Consider the following 21,208-nt stretch of genomic DNA (forward strand, 5'->3'; position numbering starts at 1 on the left):
AGATCTTCCTTGACCCCCTGATCTACATTACGTTCCTCCTGACCTGCTTCCGCATATCAGCTATTCTTTTCTCTATAGTCCTCTTCAAACTATAATTATGTATTCATTTGCAGACTTCCCTGTTCAAAGTCTCCCTCCCCAGCTAAATTACAATAGCCTGTCCATGGCATATAGTGACAATGGCTAACTTCTGTTGAGCTCCAGCAGTGTGTCTGGACCCATTCGACACTGTCCATGAACTACTTTACAACAACCTATGAGCTAAGAAATCGTTCCCCGTTTTGAAGATGATAAAACTGAGACATGAAAAGGCTAAGGAACTTTCCTATGTCAAGAAGCTAACAGGTAGAGGAGCCAAGTTACAACCCCAGGCAATCTAAAGCCCTAAGTCTATACTCTTGAACCCAAGAGAACAGGAGTTAGATGCACAGTGACACAGAAGCAGGTGGCTTACCATATCTGCCTCCTGCTGACTGACTAGAATGCTGGGATCCGAGAGCGAGAGCAGGCAGGAAGCGAGGGTAAATGGTGACGACGTTGTAGATGTTGAAGAGAGTGGGTGCTGGCAGTCAGAAAAGTGGAGCCTTTGCAAACACTTCTTTTGCTATGGGATACAGAACCAGGAACTTGTTTCTGTGCAGCGATTCTGTGAATTAAGACAGGAAGCGTTAATGGGCCATCATTTTTGCCCACGTGGCTACATATGTTAAATGACGAACATATGTATTAGAAAATTGATCTGTCTTTGTTTGGCTCTTTCCTCAGTTAACTAAGAACATAATCTCATGCACTTTGAATAGCAGAAATTTCCTCCAAATTCTGCCTTCATGTATTTCAGACAAGTTAAATGTATTCGGATTTGTTTTTCAAACTTAAGAAATCCAAGCCCCCCCCCCCCCCTTTAGTCTTCCTTCACAAACCTGACTCTGATTGTATAATTAGCTTCCTATCTTTGATACGGACTTCAGACTTTTCAAACACCGACTATACATAATTCTTCCACTTATTTCATCCTAATGGAATAGTCATACTTTCCTGCTTATAGAAAACCTGGAGCTGCAAAACTCTGTATTTTAAATTTTACATAATTTAATATTAAAGATGCATTTTCAGAAGTATAGATCCATTGCTTTTATTCAGTTAATATAAATATGTAATACATTAAACATCAAAACGAGTTGCTTAAGTTGGATATCTGAGGCATAGCAAATGTTTGTCATCTAAATGTTGATTTGTAACTAATGTTCTGAAATTAGAATGATGTTTTAGTGTGAAAATGGATGTTTAGATTGATCAGTTTCATCTTTTAGTGTTGCTAGAATTCTGCATTTGATCATTTAGTAAGCTCGTGACTAATGACAATATAAAAGAGTCAAAGAATTTGATTTTGTTATTTTGGTAAATTGCAAATTTAATTGACATATAAATCACATAAACACAAACTCTACTCAGAAAATAATTTTAAAAGTACCATAATTTTTGCACGACCTTGAAGTTCCAGCAATTCATTGCAAAACTTCTCAAGAGAAGAGAAGTCACATGGAAGAAACCTCATATTTTCTTAAATTTATTAGTGCTTCTTGGTGGTCTAAACCATTGGGTTTTTTTCAAGGTTTCTTTTTCAAAGCAATAATCTTACTTAATTGTTGAATGTTTGTTCTCATATAAGTCAATTTGAGTTCTTCTTTTGAGTAACAATAGGAAATATATAATAACCAAGACAGTGAAACATGACTAGGAAACTCAAGTATACTGGTGTCATATTTCTGTATAATGACGTGAAGATAATGCTTTTAGCTGCATGACCACCATATTAGCCACACGTCATAAAAAACAAACTGTATAAAAGCAAGAGGTCAAATTCATTAAAACAATTTTGTTCTCTTTGCTATAGCTAAGCATTTATCTTTAATGTTATAATCTTTCTTTCATTGAAAGGACCCTGAATCTCCCATTTCCTGACAGGAGAAAAAAATAGTTTTCAAACTACAAAGGTATAAATCAGATGAAACTATCAAGAAAATATGCTTTATACTTTGGGGTTTAAATAAGCGTTTAAAACAAAATGGTCAGACACAGAGATTTTAGCTATCAAGATGGTAAATGAAATCATATGAGTTCATTTTATTTCATTAGTTTTTAGTATAGAGAGTTAATATTCTAAATAATTCCATTAAAATGTTTACTTTTGATAAAAGTTAATAGTTCTTATGTTCATAAGGCGTTTCTCTTTTTTTTTTTTTTTTGTATTTTTCTGAAGCTGGAAACGGGGAGAGACAGTCAAACAGACTCCCGCATGCGCCCGACCGGGATCCACCCGGCATGCCCACCAGGGGGCGGCGCTCTGCCCACCAGGGGGCGATGCTCTGCCCCTCCGGGGCGTCGCTCTGTCGCAACCAGAGCCACTCTAGCGCCTGGGGCAGAGGCCAAGGAGCCATCCCCAGCGCCCAGGCCATCTTTGCTCCAAAGGAGCCTCGCTGCGGGAGGGGAAGAGAGAGACAGAGAGGAAGGAGAGGGGGAGGGGTGGAGAAGCAGATGGGCGCGCTTCTCCTGTGTGCCCTGACCAGGAATGGAACCCGGGACTTCTGCACGCCAGGCCGACGCTCTACCCCTGAGCCAACCGGCCAGGGCCTGTTCATAAGGCTTTTAATAATAAACTTGGAAAACTCTTTTTCTTTATTATAGACTAAGTCATCTGAAAAAGATATTTCTCAGCTACAAGACAACAGAAGGACACCTTCTTCTTCTTACCCATCAAGTAAAATAAATTTGAGGGGATTTGAAGAAGTTAATGCATACTCTAAATTGTCTTTCCTGTTCCAAAAGAATTATTTGCTTTTTAACAAGATTTGCCCCATATTTTTCAATTTAATAATGTTTAAAATATTTATACTTTAAGAACGATCCTAAGAAGGAAATCCTTAAGAGAATGAAAAAAGGGAAAAGGGAAACTTCCCAAGCAGAAACAAATACTTCCTTTATTCTGTAGCATTATCTAATTTTGGAGGATATGCATCTTTTTTAATGAGTGTACGTATTCTCACACACTCTTTGAGCAATCTTCTATTCTTCATTAGTTTCTAATTGGATATCCAAATCTTCATAAATATCTGTAAATATTGCTCTAAGGTAGTTGTCACAACTGTACCAATATTAAGAATGCATATTTAATCTTGCAAGTGCATTTTTACGAAGAGTTTGTTTTAGATGGGGAGAAAATAGCATTGTGGTTTGCTATCAGTATTACTAGGGAACACACACATGTTGGGGTTGATTTGTTTTCACTGCCACTTGTTTTTGTTTACTAAAGACATTATGCTTAACTTTAGAGTATAAAAATGCCGTATATTTTTTTTAAAAAAAGAAAAAAGTAATATTCCTACAGTGGCCAAGGATTACCTCAAGTCTTACAAATCAATCATTAATAAGCTACTGGAAACATATACCATCTAAATCTCCTAAAGAGATATAGACAGATCTTTATCAAACTATGTGGTGAGCCTGATGCTAAATATAAATGCCATTCCATGCCTGCAATTTTCTGAAGTCCAAAAGTTCTTTGGATGGTAGGCAGCAAGATAATAATACTTCGACATAATTTAAATGCATTTCTCATCTGATTAAAATGTAGGGCTACAGATTCCCTACCTCTGGATTACATTCCCTTCCAAAACCTTATTTTATGAATCAGTTGAATTTAAGGATGGCTCTTACATCTCTGTTGTAGCTATATCTTCGATTCAAATACCATATTGAAATTTACAGTGACTCTTAATTTCATTGCTTTTAATTATCTGAGCTACCTTCTGAGAAGGAGGATAGAGTTTACCAAGGAGTTGTCATTTGCCTCTCTCCCCCATTGAATAACCACGTGAACTCCTTGAAAGGGTTGTCAAGCGTTCTGCTCTGCCTTTCCCTTTGTGCTTAATGAATGATTTACTTGATTATTTAAACCCTGGTTTAATTCACAAAAAGATTTGGGTACTTCATGTTGAAAAGAACAGGTATGACAGAAATTTTAAAGCAGGAAAGAAGAAAAGCAGAATAACAATGAAGGGAAAGAATAAAAGGTTTGAAGGAGAGTGGAAATTCTACAGTGGTGGTCATGGGCATGCAAGAGCTGATTGTGCTTGGCTCTTCACACACCACTGTCAGCGACATCAAGTTGTCCGTTTGAAATCGGCCATTGAGAGAGTATTTACATCATGGAAAGGCACTCAAGTCAGGATTTTTTTTTCAAGATTATCAGTTTATCAACACATTGTCCTAAAATTAACATTTGTGTTAAAATTACAGCTATAAGTTTCCTTATATCTCACTCCAGTGAAAACAACGGAGATGTAGGCTTCATTGTATTCCCTGTAGAGCTTTGAAACCCCAAGGAAGACTTTCAGCACTGGCCAGTCCATGAACAATCAGTACTGATGGTGGAATACAATCTGTCCTTTGTTGGTTCATTTTTTCATTCAAGATATATCTGGTGGGGTGATGTAACAATAGTTCCTGTTATTTGTTCTTTCATCTCTGCCACTTCTAGGCGTGCATTTTGAGCAGGTTACTCAAATCCTTTACCCAGAAAATAAAGATAATATAAAATAAAGATAAACTCTATAGAGTTGTTATATAAAGTTTTAAGAGGATAATGTTTGCCAAATACTTAGCATCCTCTCTGGCACATAGTAAGAGCTCCATACATGTTACCTTTTATGACAAGACTTCTACCATAATGAGATCCTGTGCAAGACACCAAAAATACCAAGATGAGGTCCCTGACTTCAGGAAGCTTACAGTCTAGAGAATTGATCTAGTTCTTAATTTACATATCTGAGATTTTGCCATGTCTAACAATATAACTGCCAATATTTTACCCTTTTACAATTCAGCCTAGAAATGTATACTTTTAAAAATCTAAGGTCTAAGAAGTATTAAACCTGTAGGTTGTCACAGAACAGTTTAGTGTAAAATTTTAATTCCCATGACTTTTCTTGTAGTTTTTGTTAAACCTTTAACTTATTTTCATGTAGCCTAAACACACAAGCACAAAAGCTTTGCTTTCTCTATTTATTGCCATTTTTTCTATAAATGTTCCTTCTTCAAAAAACTAGTGCTAAAATTTTGTTTATAAGAAGAGTTTAGACTTTCTGTCATTTTATTATTTTATTACTGTATTATTTCAAATAGATGTTTTATAATTTAATTATATTGAAGCATTTTATCTTTTGCAGAAAATATTTTAGAGACCTGAACATGAAAACCAAAGATATTGTTAATATTTGACACATACTAAGACAGATAGTCCCTAGTGTGCAAGCTATTCCCTGATATCATATTGGATTCTTTGGGCAGCATATAGTGAAGGCTCTAACAGCAGCTAACCACTACCTAGACACGGTAAAAGAGTCAAGTCACTGTATCAAATATCACAGTTCAAACAGGTAAAAAGCCTGGGGAAACATACAAATATGAAATTCAGTTCCACTTGACAAACATAAAGCTTACATAAAATAAATCATGTGCGGACATTCATCAAGTATTGTGATCATAATCAATTTGAAGTATATAACTGAGTGTGTATACAGATTTTTCCCCATGGGCATGAAGTGTCAAAAGAACATTAGTATATGGAATAAGTAGCACCTAGTGCTGGAAATTCTAGAAAAGAACCACTTCTGCATCTTCCCTCTGTGTAGGTTGTAACTCAACCCTAGGGTGACTGATTTATTCTGTTTACATTTGAAAAGAGTGAGGAAGAGGATCATGGAAGAAAGCTAATGTGACTTTCCGGTAGCTGGTCTCCATCTAGAATATATTTCATTCTCTCATTTGTATGTTTCTAGTCTGTCTTTGCACTTGCTACCTTTAGGAGATGAAATGTGTAAACCTAAACACACATTTGACATGGACCGATTGCTACATACCAGAAATTATATTCCCCATGAAACCCTTCCTAAAAACACTGGCTCTCTGGCTCTCTCCTGGCAGCTCCCCATTGGAAGGACGTGCTTCTCTGTCCAGGGGAGTGTGGTGGAGGTGGGTGTGGGTCCTGCCAGCATTTGAAAATCATATATGCTTTCTTAGAGCACCTGGAGCAGTGGGGTAAATGCAATTAACCAGAAAGAGTCCTTGAAGAGATGAGCTTTGTTACCAGGAAATCAGAGAATAACTCAAAAAAGTGAAAAGACTTATCTGAAAGAAAAGCCAAATCTGGAAAAAAGAGAGGACATTTTAAATAAAGGGGAAGAATCAGTACAGTAAGAGAGAGGTTCTCAGTGGCTGGTTTCACCCTCTGGAACAGTGATGGGAAGAAAAGGCAAGAGTGAATAATAAAATCACACAAGATATTTTCAGTGGTGGGATTCAAATAACTTAACAACTGGTTCTCTGCCCTAATGACCGTTTTAAGTATAAGAAAACAATATACCAAAAAGTAGTTTACTATTTCATGGATTTAATACTTAAATAAGAACAATAAAAGAGATACACAAAACTAGATTATACGAAAGAGTTTTAAAATATTAATGAAAAAATGTTAAATAATACCTGACCAAAAAAAACAACAACAACAATAAAACTAATTAAATATCTTAAACTTAATGTAAGATATTTCCATATTGCTTCTTGATTGGCGTCCTCACTTGCAATTCTTTTTACCTATGGATGGAATGAACATTACTATTGGCACTTAGAATACTCTGTTGCGCAGATGAACGTTAAAAAAAAAGTAAAGAATGTAAATTTGTGATTTCCACATTGGATGGCTGCCCAGGCGCCCGCCTTAGAGAAAACTTTGATTACAAGTGCCATTTTAACAACCAGTTTGCCAAACTCCACAAAAAATTAGGTATCAGTTCTTCTGAACCAGTGCTAGCCAGCTGAATCCCACCACTGATTAGTACCTGGATATTTTATAAAAATGTTAAGACAGTTTATAAAAATGTTAAAGTAAGAGTAGCATGAAAGGAAGACTTCCAAATTATGTCCAGTGTTCTCTAACTCGAGTGTCTTCAGTGCCGTGATCATGACCACCTTCTCCTTAGACAGGGGGATGGGCTAAGGAACCTGTGTGGTTTTTTTATTTTTGGAGGGGTTGATGTGTTTTCTGCCAACAAGTAAGATATTTTTTTCTCTCACCAACCAGTTCTCTAACAACATTTGAATGTCCAACAATTCAATTCCCTTCTGACACCATGCTGATACTAACCCGAGTAGACCCCATAAGGGCTCAGCCCCACAGACTGCCACCACCTCAGCCTCAGGCACTCATAACCGCAAACGGGATGCTCCCGCTACCCCCTTTTCTGCCCAGCTGACTACAAATTCAGGGTTTCCCACAAGCCCCCCACCGTGGGCTCAGTCATGAACTGGAACAACTCTCAGAAGTCTGGCAGGTGTTTTAGTTACTATTACTGATTTATTTCAAAGGCTATGGCTCAGGAACAGCCAACTGGAAGCGTGCATAGGGCAAGGGGTGGGGCACACCCCTGCCCCCTTCAGGTGTGCCGCCCTCCCGATCCTCATGTGTTCACCAGCCCAGAAGTCCTCCATGCCTCACTGTTCAGAGTTCATGGAGGCTTCACCACATAGGTCTGTGGGTTAAATCCCCTGCCACTGGTGAACTGAACAGCCGCCAGCCCTCCCCCACCCCCAGCAGCCCGGGGTGGAGGTGAGGATGACTGTTTCAATCCTGTAATCACACATTTTTTTCCTCTGGCCTCCAGACCCCATCCTGAACATTTTCAGGAACTGTGAAGAAATCAATACTCTACAGTGTTTCAAAACTTATAAACAAAGCAAAATAATACTGTTTCAGTAAGCTTAAAAATCCTCCCAATTATTAGAACTAGCTTTTAACCTTACTTTTTCTTTGCATCCTGTGATAAACTCTTAATTGAGTGCTTTCACAGGTGAAAGTGTCACATGCCCGCGTTTCAGATGGTCTCCTCTGCCCCCTCCTCTCGGATTCTTTTTTTTTTTTTTTTTTTTTTTTTTGTATTTTTCTGAAGCTGGAAACAGGGAGAGACAGTCAGACAGACTCCCGCATGCGCCCGACCGGGATCCACCCGGCACGCCCACCATGGGGCGACGCTTTGCCCCTCCAGGGCGTCACTCTGCCACGACCAGAGCCACTCTAGCACCTGGGGCAGAGGCCAAGGAGCCATCCCCAGTGCCCGGGCCATCTTTGCTCCAATGGAGCCTTGGCTGCGGGAGGGGAAGAGAGAAACAGAGAGAAAGGAGGGGGAGTGGAGAAGCAAATGGGCTCTTCTCCTATGTGCCCTGGCCGGGAATCGAACCCGGGTCCCCTGCACGCCAGGCCGACGCTCTACCGCTGAGCCAACTGGCCAGGGCCTCCTCTCGGATTCTGAAAGGTGCCATCACTGTCTCTTCAATTGTAAAGTGAATGCTTACAGTGCCAGAGCTTTCCTTACGCATCTCCTTATAAAACTTATAGGTGAACTTCACCAGTCACCTCTTCCAGGGTGCTCACTTTGGGACATGGCCAAGATGGCTCAAGTAAGTCATAAATAGATCCTTTTAAAAAAAATTAATATATCTAAGTGACGGGCAGAAGAATGACCTTCCCCAGAAGATGTCTGCATCTTAACCCCCAGAACCTGTGACTATGTTAGGTCAACTTCCATGGCAAAGGGAAATGAAGGCTGCAGTGGAGGTAAGCTTGCTAGAGACTGCAGAGGGAGAGTGTCCTGGACCACCCGGGTGAGCTCCGTGCCACCACCAATTCTGAAAAGTGAAAGAGAGAGAAGAGGAAGTTGGAGCTATGATATGTGCTATATGACAAGGACTCAGCCCACTGTTGCTGGCTTTGAAGATGGAGTAAAGAGGACACAAAAAAGAAATGCAGGTGGCTTCTGAAAGCTGGAAAAGGAAAGAGAAGGGGTTGCCCCTGGAGCCTTCAGAAAGGAATACAGCCCTGCCAACACGTTTATTGTAGCCCAATGAGACACGCTGGGCTCTAACATGCGGATTTTAAGATAGATTTGTGTGGTTTCAAGCCACTAAGTTTGTAGTGAGTTTTTACAGTAGAAATGGAAAACCAATACAATCTGGCATTTTATTTGAACCAACAATTCTAAAACAAACCTATTGCGCATTTCTGAACAGCATACGGCTCCGGTCTAACAGAAGCACAAGTTTGCACGGGGAGGCACCCATGTTAGTCTCCAGGTCCTTGTGTTCCTTTCCTGATGTGTCCCTACAAAACTTAAACATGTGAGTGACCATTAATAAAGGGACTGTGATGACCTGCCTTACAACAGTATCTGTTTTGTAGAGAATTCAAATTCCCACCACTCCATTCTTACAGTAATCCTTGGACGCTCCTTCATTATTTAGATCAGGGGAAGTCAACCTTTTTATACCTACCGCCCACTTTTGTATCTCTGTTAGAAGTAACATTTTCTAACCGCCCACCGGTTCCACAGTACTGTGATTTATAAAGTAGGGAAGTAACTTTACTTTATAAAATTTATTAAGCAGAGTTACAGCAAGTTAATAATATCATAATAATTACTTACCAAGTACTTTATGTCGGATTTTCGCTAAGTTTGGCAGAATAAATCTTTATAAAACAACTTACTATAGTTAAATCTATCTTTTTATTTATACTTTGGTTGCTCCACTACTGCCCACCATGAAAGCTGGAACACCCACTACTGGGGAGTAGGAACCAGGTTGACTCCCACTGATTTAGAGGATAGCACTTCTACTAGAGGTCTTCATTCGTACCTGTGTGCCTGTGCCATGTATATAAAATAAATCAGAAGATGATCTTACTGTTTTCAGAAGCTGCCTAATTCCTCCTATAATCTAGCTTTCATACAACCAAGTTCTTTCCTTTTCCTTATCAAGTTTTGAGTTGGAGAAACCCTAGGTGCCGATATACTAATTAGCCTATGTGTCAAAGTTATCCAGAATATTTATTTATTCTCTTTAGTGCTTGTCTTTGGGTCGTGCACATTTCTAATAGTGTAGCGTTGCTTAACCAGCCACCCACCTCCCACCACCAAAATCAGCATCATAAGAAAGTATGGTGGGAATAAAACAACAGAACTTTACTTTGTTACCTGTTTACATGCCTAAGCTCCTCGCGGGCAGGGGTTGGTTTTGATTGATTGTCTTAGCCCTAGCACCAAGCACAATGGTTAACACATAGGAAGGTATTCGATCAATATTTGATAAATGAATGTTAAATATGAACTCCTTTTTGACAAGGCAATAACAAGGACTATCTTGAACTTAGCACTGCACTGTTTACTTTAATATATGTTTCATCGATTTCTTAATACCATAAGGCTGTTTTGTGGATTAGTGAACTTGAAGCCAGTCACTTGCCAAAAGGTCACTAAGAAAAACTATGCAAAAATGGAACATGGTGCTTCCGGTTCAGAGCTGCCCAGTTCTGTTTCCTAAAATATACATTCCTTGAAAGAGATCAAGGCACATTTTAAAGAGGCCGACAATCAGGAAAAATTAACTTCAACCCCACTGAAAATATGAAGGGAATGTTTTCTTCAAAATCGTATCACAGTGAAAGACCATGCCCCACAATTTCTCTTTAAAAAAGAAAAAAAAAACTTTCTGGTATAACCATTTTGCGATTAGTTCTCTTTTTCAAATCCTTTGGGTCCTTCATAGACCGGGAATATTCTTAGTTAATTGGTTAGAACTTTGATCTAGTTACTAGAGAAGAGGGCATACCCCCCAAACTCTAAGACTAGAGCTGATCTTGTACTTTATATACTAAGTCCTCAATACTCTTTGTTTGCGGGTTCTGCCTCTTTTCTGTTGTCCCTGGGAGATTTCTCCTGAGAGCTGAAGGATAACTGGATGGAAGTTAACTACTTATGAAGAGTCCCCAGGGGTGCGGCTTGGAGGTGGCTATGATGTACTCTGAAACATGGGTCAGTCTCAGGGTGTATAGGGACATTATTTTCCAGTCTCAACCACCTGATTTTGGGGAGTCCTTTGTGCTTGGTGTGGGCTATCTGGAAGAAGATATAGTTGTATTGGGGGGCTCAGCACAGAGGAAGGAAGGTCTCACAGTAGCTAATGATGCTCGGGTGAGGCTTCAGTCAGTTAATAGAAGGAGGAGGAGAAGAAAAAGAGGAAGAGGAGGAAGAAGAGGAAGAGGAAGAATCATACAGATAGAGGAAGCCTAATGTCTGTTGGTTACTTGCTGTCCGTTTGGTTTTTACAGTGATTACACTCCCAGAAGCACAACGTGCACTCCTAGCATTCGATATTGATAATGAAGTCCAAGTATGTGCATATTTGGACAAATTGCTGCTGTTGATGTGGGCATGGATGGGCATTTTGGGCAATAGTTTGCAAAAGTATAATGTTAGAAATCAGTGTCCTTTTGAAAGGCCTCTTCCATTCACCTTTCTATTAGCGCGTTTTTCTCCCTCTTCAGTAGCTTGACTGAACTAACCCCCGTGAGGTTCATTCTCCCCAGAGGCTCAATAGAAACAGTCCCATAATTTGACACTTCTGTAAGAAGCGCATGATCTGACTTCCATAAAACTCCACATAATGAGGGGAAGGGATGTGGAGGGGTAAGAAGAGAGCTGGTAACATTAGCACAAGGGCTTTCTGTGATGGCTCCCAGGCGGGGCAGGTCCTGGTGGGGAGGGCAGCGCTGCAGCAGCCACAGGGGCCTGGTTTCTGCGAAGGCTCCCAGGCGGGGCAGGTCCTGGTGGGGAGGGCAGCGCTGCAGCAGCCACAGGGGCCTGGAGGCCTCACGTGCCTGGTGGCCTTTCCAGCCGTGGCCTCTGACCCAGGCCCGAAATGAACCCTTCAATATCCAATCAACGGACTTCTCCAGATAGATCTGGAAAAAAATGACCCAGATCTCAAAGATAAATTTGCATTTGAGAGCTATGTCATGATTTGTCAGCAACATACTTTAAATAGACAACATAACTCTGAAGGCTTATCCAAGTTAAATGTGAGCTTATTGATTCTTTCATCTCCTGACAGTCATATATCCCTCCTCCCCGATCTCTGAGCACTTGGGAGTCATGTTATACTAGATAAATTGAAGAGCTAATTTCAAGAGATGCTCTAGGATACTTACACAAAAATTTTCAATAATATAGTTATGAAAGTGAATACTTCTTTGAAATCAGAGTAATTAGTGTAAACTAACCAGAACACTACTTTGTACCTAGGCATTGATTTAAACAATATGAAATCATATTTAATGATTAAATAAATATAAAAGAAATAAAGAGATATACGTATGTATGTATATGTGGTAGACACGTATATTTAGAGAAATGTAATAACCGCTAGTGAATTTGGATAGAGGGTATACGGAACTTCTTTATACTGCTCTACAAGTTCTCTTTGAGGTCGAAATTATTTTTTTAATTTATATAAATAATATACTGCATGTAAAAAATATGACATCATATATAATGATTAAACAAACGTAAATCCAATTACCTGAAAATTTCAAAATGACTGACATTTTTTTAAATTACTCTTTTGATTTATTTTCTTGTCATTCAAAAGCCTCATTCTGTTTCCATATTTGGCACTTTTATAAATGTCAGTTCCCAAATTCATTCATGGGATAGGTGACACTTGGGATTTGTGTAAACCTCTTTTCCCATTGGTCTTCCTACAGTCGGTGAATTCTACGTATCTAATTCCTGGAAAGTAACCAGCACAGCCATAAACCATGCTGCTCTCCAACTCTAACTGTATTTCAGATGATTTGATTAAAAACTACAAAAGAACAGCTTTCAACAAAAGCTGCTCAGAGTGGAACACAAACATTTGTGAAGTGGTCACACAGTCCCCTCCCTGCAATCATGGCTTTACAGGGAAAGCCTGCAGAGGAGGAATTAACCACAAACTCAATCCCACCCCCTGGGCCTCCTTCTAGGTCCCACAAGGAGGTTTAAATGTGCAGTGGCTTTTCCACAACCAAATCTTAGTGTCACATCCCAGCTTTCAAAGCCTCATAAAAAAGGCCAGAGATATTTATTTAATGGAAATGTAAAAAGGAAAACAGCAACATTGAGTCCATTCTAAAATCATCATAAAAAAGATATAATCTGAAAAATTTAGGCTCATACATAAACCATAGTCATTAGAGCCGGACCCTTCAAAGAGTTTGTTCTTTCGGTTAAAATTAACATCAAATATATTGCGATATGCAAATGAAGAGGCAGCCTTTTTTGACATCCGAACAATGATTTGGAAGTTCTGTGATATTTGTGTCAGCTTTCTTTTTATACAATCTTAAAGTCTGGGTGTTTTCACTTTGGGTGGCATATATCTGAAAGCGTTTTTTTCTCTAATCCAGGAAATCAATCAATAGTGTTTAATTTACTAAAACTGAGCTTTTATCCCCAAAACTTAAAATTCTCAAATCCATGTAGAATACGAACTACAAACAGTTTTATGCTTTGCTAGTGACACATGCTATTCTGGGGACAAAAAGCACAAGAATGTGTTCGTTATTGAGCATAACCTTGTGCATAAATTATAATAGTAGATTTTTTTCCCTCCTCTAACACTTCTAGGAGTAATGTGTAGCTTTTTTGCCATAAGAGATGTGTGTTTAAAAAATAGTGTGTATAAAGTGACGTACTAAGAGCATTCAATTTCTAGGTCACTTTTTTTCACAACTCATCAGACCTCAGAGTAAGTGCTCACTGACTTACTGGAATATGAACTTAAGTCTCTGATCTAGATAATATTAGATACTTTGATTTCATTATAGAAATTCCTAGACTACTTGTGGGATAAAACAAATGCTAAGACCATACTGAGTTTCCAGCTGAATTAGCAGAAAATAAAGATAAAATGCCTTTCTGTTTAAGAACATGATAGTGTTTTAATTGTTACAGCATTTGGCAGGCCTAATGTACACAGTCCTTGACATTCATATAATAACAAAAGAAAGTTATTTGGGATTCTTATTTCCTAGTGTCCCCTTTCCTCTCTAGCATTTCTCCCAGCCTCATCCCAGCCCTGGCTTTTAGCTCTCCTTCCGTTTCCCCCGTCCTTCTATAAAGGAAAGCTCTGAGCAGTAAAGGGATGGGTGCATGTAAAAATGCCTCATTTCTAATGTAGATAGGCCAAGGCTGCTTATTACCTAGCTATGATGAACAGACCACCATCGTTGTGACAGCTGATGGTGATGCCTCCGGGGTAAAACAAAGGTTTACATATTACACAAGCAATTTAACTGTTTTCTAAACATATTGCCAAGACAGTGGGAGTTGGCAGCCCACACTGTGTTTTAGGTTTTGGAGACTTGGATTGGAAGTGACTGCTGATTATGAACCTTTTTATTTGTCTTCCATGGACGACCAGCAACCTAGTAACCCAGCCGAGAATTCTTCCCAGCCCTTCAACTTGTCTCCCTAGCGTCCCAAGCTTACGGTACACAAATCACTTGAGGAAAGGAGCGTCCGGCCGGGGTCTTGTGCGGAGATAACCGCACCAGACAATTGGCTTGTTCTGACCCTTGAAGAGTTCCGCAACGTGAAATGTTTGATAATCCTTTCTTGTGCAGTAGGCAGAAGAAAAGCGTCCCAGGCAAAGATTATCCAGAAGAAAGAAAGAGACCCTTCTGGGGTCCCAGCTGAAACACAATAAAGAACATAATTAACTTCGCCGTTCTTTTGTGTTTTCCGTTTGACTGCAGGGAGGAGATGAAAGGGGGCTGCTAAGCCTGGCATTCCACCCCAATTACAAGAAGAACGGAAAGCTGTATGTGTCTTATACCACCAACCAGGAGCGCTGGGCTATCGGGCCGCATGATCACATTCTCCGCGTCGTGGAATACACAGTCTCCAGGTACCAATGTGATGCCTGGAAACATACATATATGATTAGGCACATTCACTGTTATCTCTCTATATCGCATCATCCTTTGTGTTGTCGTTGTTGAGAAAGTTATGAGCCAATGGCCGTACGGTGGCAATAATCCAACCCATCGTCTGCATCTCCCTGGAAGCCCCGGGTGTGTGTTTTTATGGAGAACTGAGAAAAATGATCGCTTTGGCACTTTTTCTTCGACGACCTCTCAACTTCAATGCTACTTTTCTGCAGCTGGGAAAATAACGTAATTTGGGGGTAACTTTTATTAGCCCCAGTCGAGTGTGTGCTGTTCCCCTGTTTACAGGCCAGTTGTCTGCTTCCCTGGGCGTGGGCTCTCTCCTTTCTAGGGGATTTGGCATATGTCTGTAATGATGGTGGTGGTTGTTTCCTCCCCACGCTGCAGGAAAAACCCCCACCAGGTTGATCTGAGGACTGCCAGAGTGTTTCTCGAAGTGGCGGAACTCCACAGAAAGCATCTGGGAGGACAACTGCTCTTCGGTCCTGACGGCTTTCTGTACGTCGTCCTCGGGGATGGCATGATCACGCTGGACGACATGGAAGAAATGGACGGGTTAAGGTAAAAAAAAATAAAAAACAGGTTCCACTTGATGTTAAAAATGTTCTTTAGTGCCAGGAAAACGGGATGGAACCAGTGAATGAAAAACTGCCTTTGAACAGTATCACCTTGGTTAGATATTGAACTTTGGTTGTCAGAGTCTGCATTTATAACACAAGGAGGTGCTCGATAGCGTGCTGAGGGAGCATTTTCGAAAGTTGCTGTCCCAGGATGTCCCGACAGGAGTCGCTGCTCCGTGGTTTGTGAAGCACGCAGCCCTGAGAGGCAAAGAGCTCTCATCCTCTGCGCAGTGGCCCTGCGCTCTGACACTGCCAGCAGCAGTCTGCATGGTGCACCGACCTCCTTCAGGGTGTGTCTTGGGGACCGCAGACTACATGGGTTGGCAAAAAAAAAAAAAAAAAAAAAATGAAGAGGACAGATGCGCACAGCAGCACACGCCTGAGGCTGCAGTCTTCGGCCACCAACCAGCTGTGTCTTGGTGCTGCCACCTGTCTGAAACCAAACTGCCCCTCCTTGTATTTCCCATGGTAGGGAATTCAGAACTTGAATCGTTTTGCCTCAAATAGGGGGGGATGATCTGTAGGCCACCTCTCGCACTTGGTCTAGGTGAACTGTGCAGCAGAAACGGAAGCACTAACCTCATCCTCCGATTTCTCAGTGACTTCACAGGTTCCGTCCTCCGGCTGGACGTGGACACAGACATGTGCAACGTGCCTTATTCTATCCCGAGGAGCAACCCGCACTTCAACAGCACCAATCAGCCCCCCGAAGTGTTTGCCCACGGCCTTCACGATCCAGGCAGGTGAGAGCCTTCACCTGCTTTCAAGCGGGCTGGATTCAGGAGCTGAGAAGGGAAGGAGGGGTCTGGCACCGAGCAGCCAGGAGGGGTGTGCGAGGCTGAGCCTGAGTCCCCACCGGCTGGCTCACTGTCCGAGCCAGTATTTAAGAGTCTCTTGCGTTAATGCGCACAGCGGAATTAGAAGGTAGGTTAGACGGGGGAGGGGACAGATGCGTGGAGAGAAATGGCCCTCAGGTTTTGGAAGGCTATTATTAGAGAACACCATTGGACCAGTGTAATGATTCAGAATTCAGTTGAATGATCAGACAGATAATAAACCTTTCAGTTTGTTTCCTTAAATCCATCTAAATGATCCGTTCCTTACACATTTAATGGGGGAGGGTAAGAGCTACCTTGCAAGGATGCTGTAATGATTAAAAACGTCTCTGTAAGTAAAGTATAAAATAGTCTGACACACCTGGCAGAGTTTGAATAATTTATACTTCTTATTAACATAATTTCCCTTAATAGATATAAGGAGACAGTATCAACTTGTAAGGAATTGATTAAACAGTAACATTCTTTTCCTTGAAAAAAAAAAGACAAATACAAAGGGAATTCTAAATGAAATATTGATTACTTATTATGATAAACAGTAAAGAAAGGAACGTTAAGCAGTATGTAAATGAGAAATTTGCGGTACACTTAAAAAAAGCTATCAAGTCGAATATAGCCATTCTGTGGTGAAAGCTTCACCCAATCCGTGGTCTGCGTGTCATACTAAGGGCTATCTGGCCACATTCATTCATTTACTAGCTAAGGTATTATTGCTATTTAATGTTTATTGAGTGTTCGGTGTGTGCACAGTGAGTATGTTCCGAACTTTTTATTTTTATAATCCCGCGTGCCCTCCATCTCCCCTCCATCAAAGCCCAAGTCCACAGTTCATTTCCTTTTTGGCATCTCAGCAGATCTTAAAATCTGTGCGACAGGGAATACTTAAGGTGGGCTCAGGATGTGGAGGAAACTGTCACATTCCTTTCCTATAGCTCAGAACTCGCAGATGCCACCACAGTGCAGCTCGTTGAGGTCGAGCAGCCTGAGTCTCCACAGTCGCACTGGCACTTGCCCGCAACCCTCCCCGGGGTCCTGGGCCCTCGGTGTTGCCTGGGACCTCACGTATGGCAGCAGGACACCAGTGTCATGGAGTCCTACCTCCCCTGGTGGCAGAGGGCTGAAGGCACAGTCATGCCTCCCTCCAGGATTATTTTAAACAGAGGAATATTTAATAAAACAAAAAGGAAACTAAGAGAATTACTGGCTAAACGTAAAGCTGACTTTTATGAGGCACCTGGGTGCAGTGTACTGAGCTAAGTGTCTCACGCTTGTTATCTCATGGTGCCTCTCATGAGGGCATAGCTGGTACCAGGTCCTCACCCCCTCCCTTTATAAGACTTTAATTAAAAAAAATTTTTTCCATTAATTTGAAAGAGAGAGGAAGAGAGGGAGAGGTAGAGAGAGAGAGAGAGAGAGAGAGAGCAAAGCATCAACTCATTGTTCCACATAGTTGTTCCATTTAGCTGTGTACTTATTGGTTGCTTTTCATATGTGCCCTGATCAGAGATCCAACCAAAGACCTCAGCACACCAGGAAGACGCTCTATCCATTAAGCCACCTGGCCAGGGCCAAAGCTTTAATTTTTTTTGGAGCAGTTTTAAGTTCACAACAAAACTAAGTGGCAAGTACGGAGATCTCCCATATACCTGCTGCTACCACACCTGGAGAGCCTCCTCCCCACTACTGTTAGACCCACCAGAGTGGCCATTGGTGACAGCTGCTGAACCTACACTGACTCATCATAGTCGCTCCAACTGCATGGTTTACATTAGGGTTCACTGAGCGTCATACACTGTATGGGTTTGGACAAATGTATAATAACATATATCTACCTTTATGATATCACATGGAGAAGTTTCATTCTCAGACCTTCCTTCTTCCTTCCTTCCTTCCTTCCTTCCTTCCTTCCTTCCTTCCCTCCTTCCTTCCTTCCTTCCTTCCTTCCTTCCTTCCTTCCTTCCTTCCTTCCTTCCCTCCTTCCTTCCTTCCTTCCTTCCTCTCTTTCTCTCTTTCTCTCTTTTTATTTTTCCTTCCTTCCTTCCCTCCTTCCTTTCTTCCTTCTTTCAAGGCAGGGAGGCAGACAGACAGACTCCCATATGTGCCGGGACCAGGATCCACACAAGTCCCCTGCCGGGTGATGCTCTGCCCATCTGGGGCCACTGCTCCATTGCTTGGCAACTGAGCTATTTTAGCACCTGAGGTGAGGCCATGGAGCCATCCTCAGCACCTGGACCAACCTGCTTGAACCATTTGAGCCATGGCTGCAGGAGGGGAAGAGAGAGAGCGAGAGAGAGAGAGAGAGAGAGAGAGAGAGAAGGGGGAGGGGATGGAGAAGCAGATGGTTGCTTCTCCTGTGTGCCCTGACCAAGAATTGAACCTGGGACTTCCACACGTGGGGCCCATGCTCTACTGCTGAGCCAGACTTTTTTTTTACATAAGAAACTAAAGGTTAGAAGGATCAGGTGATTCTCAGTGGACCTAGTATTCAGCCAGAGCTAAAAACCTCATGGCCCCCAGCAACTCAGCAACTCAACCTTTGGGAGACCTGGCCTTTTCTTCCCAACTTGCTCTTTCTTGTTAGAAACAGGTTAGACTTTTTTGTTTTTGTTGTTATAGTTTTATCTAAAAAAAAAAAAAAAAGAAAAGAAAAGAAAGCAGCAATACAGGAAAATTTTCTCACCCTGCATAGACTTAGTTCCACCTTAAGTCACAGCATGTTGATGTCATGATGCCTGCCAGGCATTGTGAACCCTTGAATCAAAGAGGACAATAAAAGGACTGTTGCCACAAACAACTAACCCATCTTTGGCAGGTCAGGCCTATAGTTTCCCTATTATGAATGAGATAATCTGGAGGCCACAGTCTTTGTTTTGTTGTTGTTGTTGTTGTTTAAATAATTGCTACAATGTTGCCTAAGACCCAGAACCTACTCTCAGATTGTTTTATTTTTTAATTTATTTAATTGCCCCAAGGGTTTTGTTTTGTTTTTAAGTCATTAATGTGTTTGGGGAGGAAGACCTAAAACAGTGATTTTTAATGGATGATTTGGCAATGCCTAGAAACATTTTTGGTTTTCAAAACCTGGGAGGAAGGATTCATCTAGACACGTGGAGGCCAGAGACCAGAGACGCTGCTACACATCCTACAATACTCAGGACAGAACACCACCACCGCCACCACCCGAAGAATCACCTGCCCAAAGTGTCAATAATGACAAGTTTGAGAAACCTAAAAACAATGCAACACTGTCTTCCACATTTGTGAGAACTGCAAAATTACATTATTCCACTTTACTCTTTCCCCAATCCAAACTAATCATGACTTAAAACTGTGAACAGTGAGCTCTGTTTATGTCGCCTGATTTGAACTAGGTAACACAGAGATAAGGAAATTGGAAGTGGCTCATGTCCTCATGGAGTTTATAGCCAGTGACTTAAGTCACAGAAAAATTCTGGCCCAGAACATGAAGACGAAAGTCAACTGAAATACGTCTGTGGTTGTGGGACCAACTTTATTTGATTCCCTAAATTGGAGTGCACACTTTCCTTTGTTAGAGCAGCCTGAGTTAGACCATAGCACTTCATAGAAGACACACAAAACCCATACTACAACTAGTTTCATACTGTATGTTGCAAATGGGGGTTGATGCTACTCTGCTGATCCTTATTCTTATACTTTACCAGTTTATTATACACGTGATTTTCCTTAATAACAGACAAACAAGTGTTTTAGTGTTTTAAGTCAGTCTGACGTTCATAATGGAGGGAGATACCAAGGAAAATTAAGGAATATTCTCTAGAGATCATTAAGCTTCAGCGGAATAAACAAACACACCAGGTTGTTTCCTTCAGCCTTTTCTAGATGATCCAAACTAAATAGCCCGAAGGGTCCCTGCCAGCCCATAAAGAGTTCTTGTGTCAGGGAACTCTGGTCTGAGCTTGGAAGACACACATGTAGGAATTCATGGGTGTCCCCTTTTTGTTACACAGATGTGCTGTGGACCGACATCCCACTGACATAAACATCAACTTAACAATACTTTGTTCTGACTCCAATGGAAAGAACAGATCATCAGCCAGAATCCTACAGATAATAAAGGGGAAAGACTACGGTAAGCAGAGCATCATGTGTTGACTTTGCTTTTGTTTGGGTTTTATCTTATTTTTTCTGTAGTAACCGCAGAGAAAAGGACTTCTGCACAGTAAGCATGGGGAAAGCAGGAGACACGGGCCTGACAGTGGCCAGGGAGTAAACCGCTCACTTGTTAAAGGTCCAGTGACCCTTACAAGCCTTGGGGGTCCCATTTGGGCAATTGCCTTTCCTACAGAGTGAATGGTGCTAGGAGGGTCCAGAAAATTTAATGGACCTGCAAAAGTTAGCAATTTATATTTTGCTCACCTGAGAATCAAGGCGAATAACTTCTATTTATTTAATATATAAGGGAGAATTTGCCTTAACATCTTACATATTGAGGAAGAAACAAGCATTAAAGATTAAGAAATTTTTCAATAACCAGCACGCTAGTCTTAGCAATTAGGAAAATTGTGTTTCAAATAAGAATGTAATTGTTAAAATGTGTTTATTTTAGAAGAAACAAAATAATTGCCTTGTAAAAACATATTAGTGCCCTGGTGGGGTGGCTCAGTTGGTGAGAGCATCGTCCTGATACTCAAATGTTGCCGGTTCAACCCCCAGTCAGGGCACATACAGGAACAGATCAGTGTTTCTTGTTTCTCTTTCTTCCTTCCTCTCTCTCTAAAATCAAGTAAATAATTTTTAAAAAACCAAACATATTATTTACCTAAGCCATGGAAATGGGATGTTTAGACATTATTTTTAATAACATGACTACTAGTTATTTAGAGATACATATAAAA

The 21,208-nt window shown here is 40.9% G+C and overlaps 1 protein-coding gene across 1 annotated transcript in view; it reads left to right on the plus strand.

Moving 5' to 3' along the window:
* HHIP (hedgehog interacting protein) overlaps positions 1-21,208 on the plus strand; it is an 85,581-nt gene that overhangs the window by 44,347 nt on the left and 20,026 nt on the right. The window contains exons 5-8 of the mRNA XM_066385877.1: positions 14,684-14,835; positions 15,263-15,436; positions 16,095-16,238; positions 20,321-20,442. Coding sequence (XP_066241974.1) covers positions 14,684-14,835; positions 15,263-15,436; positions 16,095-16,238; positions 20,321-20,442 — 592 coding nt within the window. The remainder of the gene's footprint in view (positions 1-14,683; positions 14,836-15,262; positions 15,437-16,094; positions 16,239-20,320; positions 20,443-21,208) is intronic.

Source organism: Saccopteryx leptura, chromosome 1 (assembly GCF_036850995.1).
Source record: "Saccopteryx leptura isolate mSacLep1 chromosome 1, mSacLep1_pri_phased_curated, whole genome shotgun sequence".
NCBI classification, from domain to species: Eukaryota; Metazoa; Chordata; class Mammalia; order Chiroptera; family Emballonuridae; genus Saccopteryx; species Saccopteryx leptura.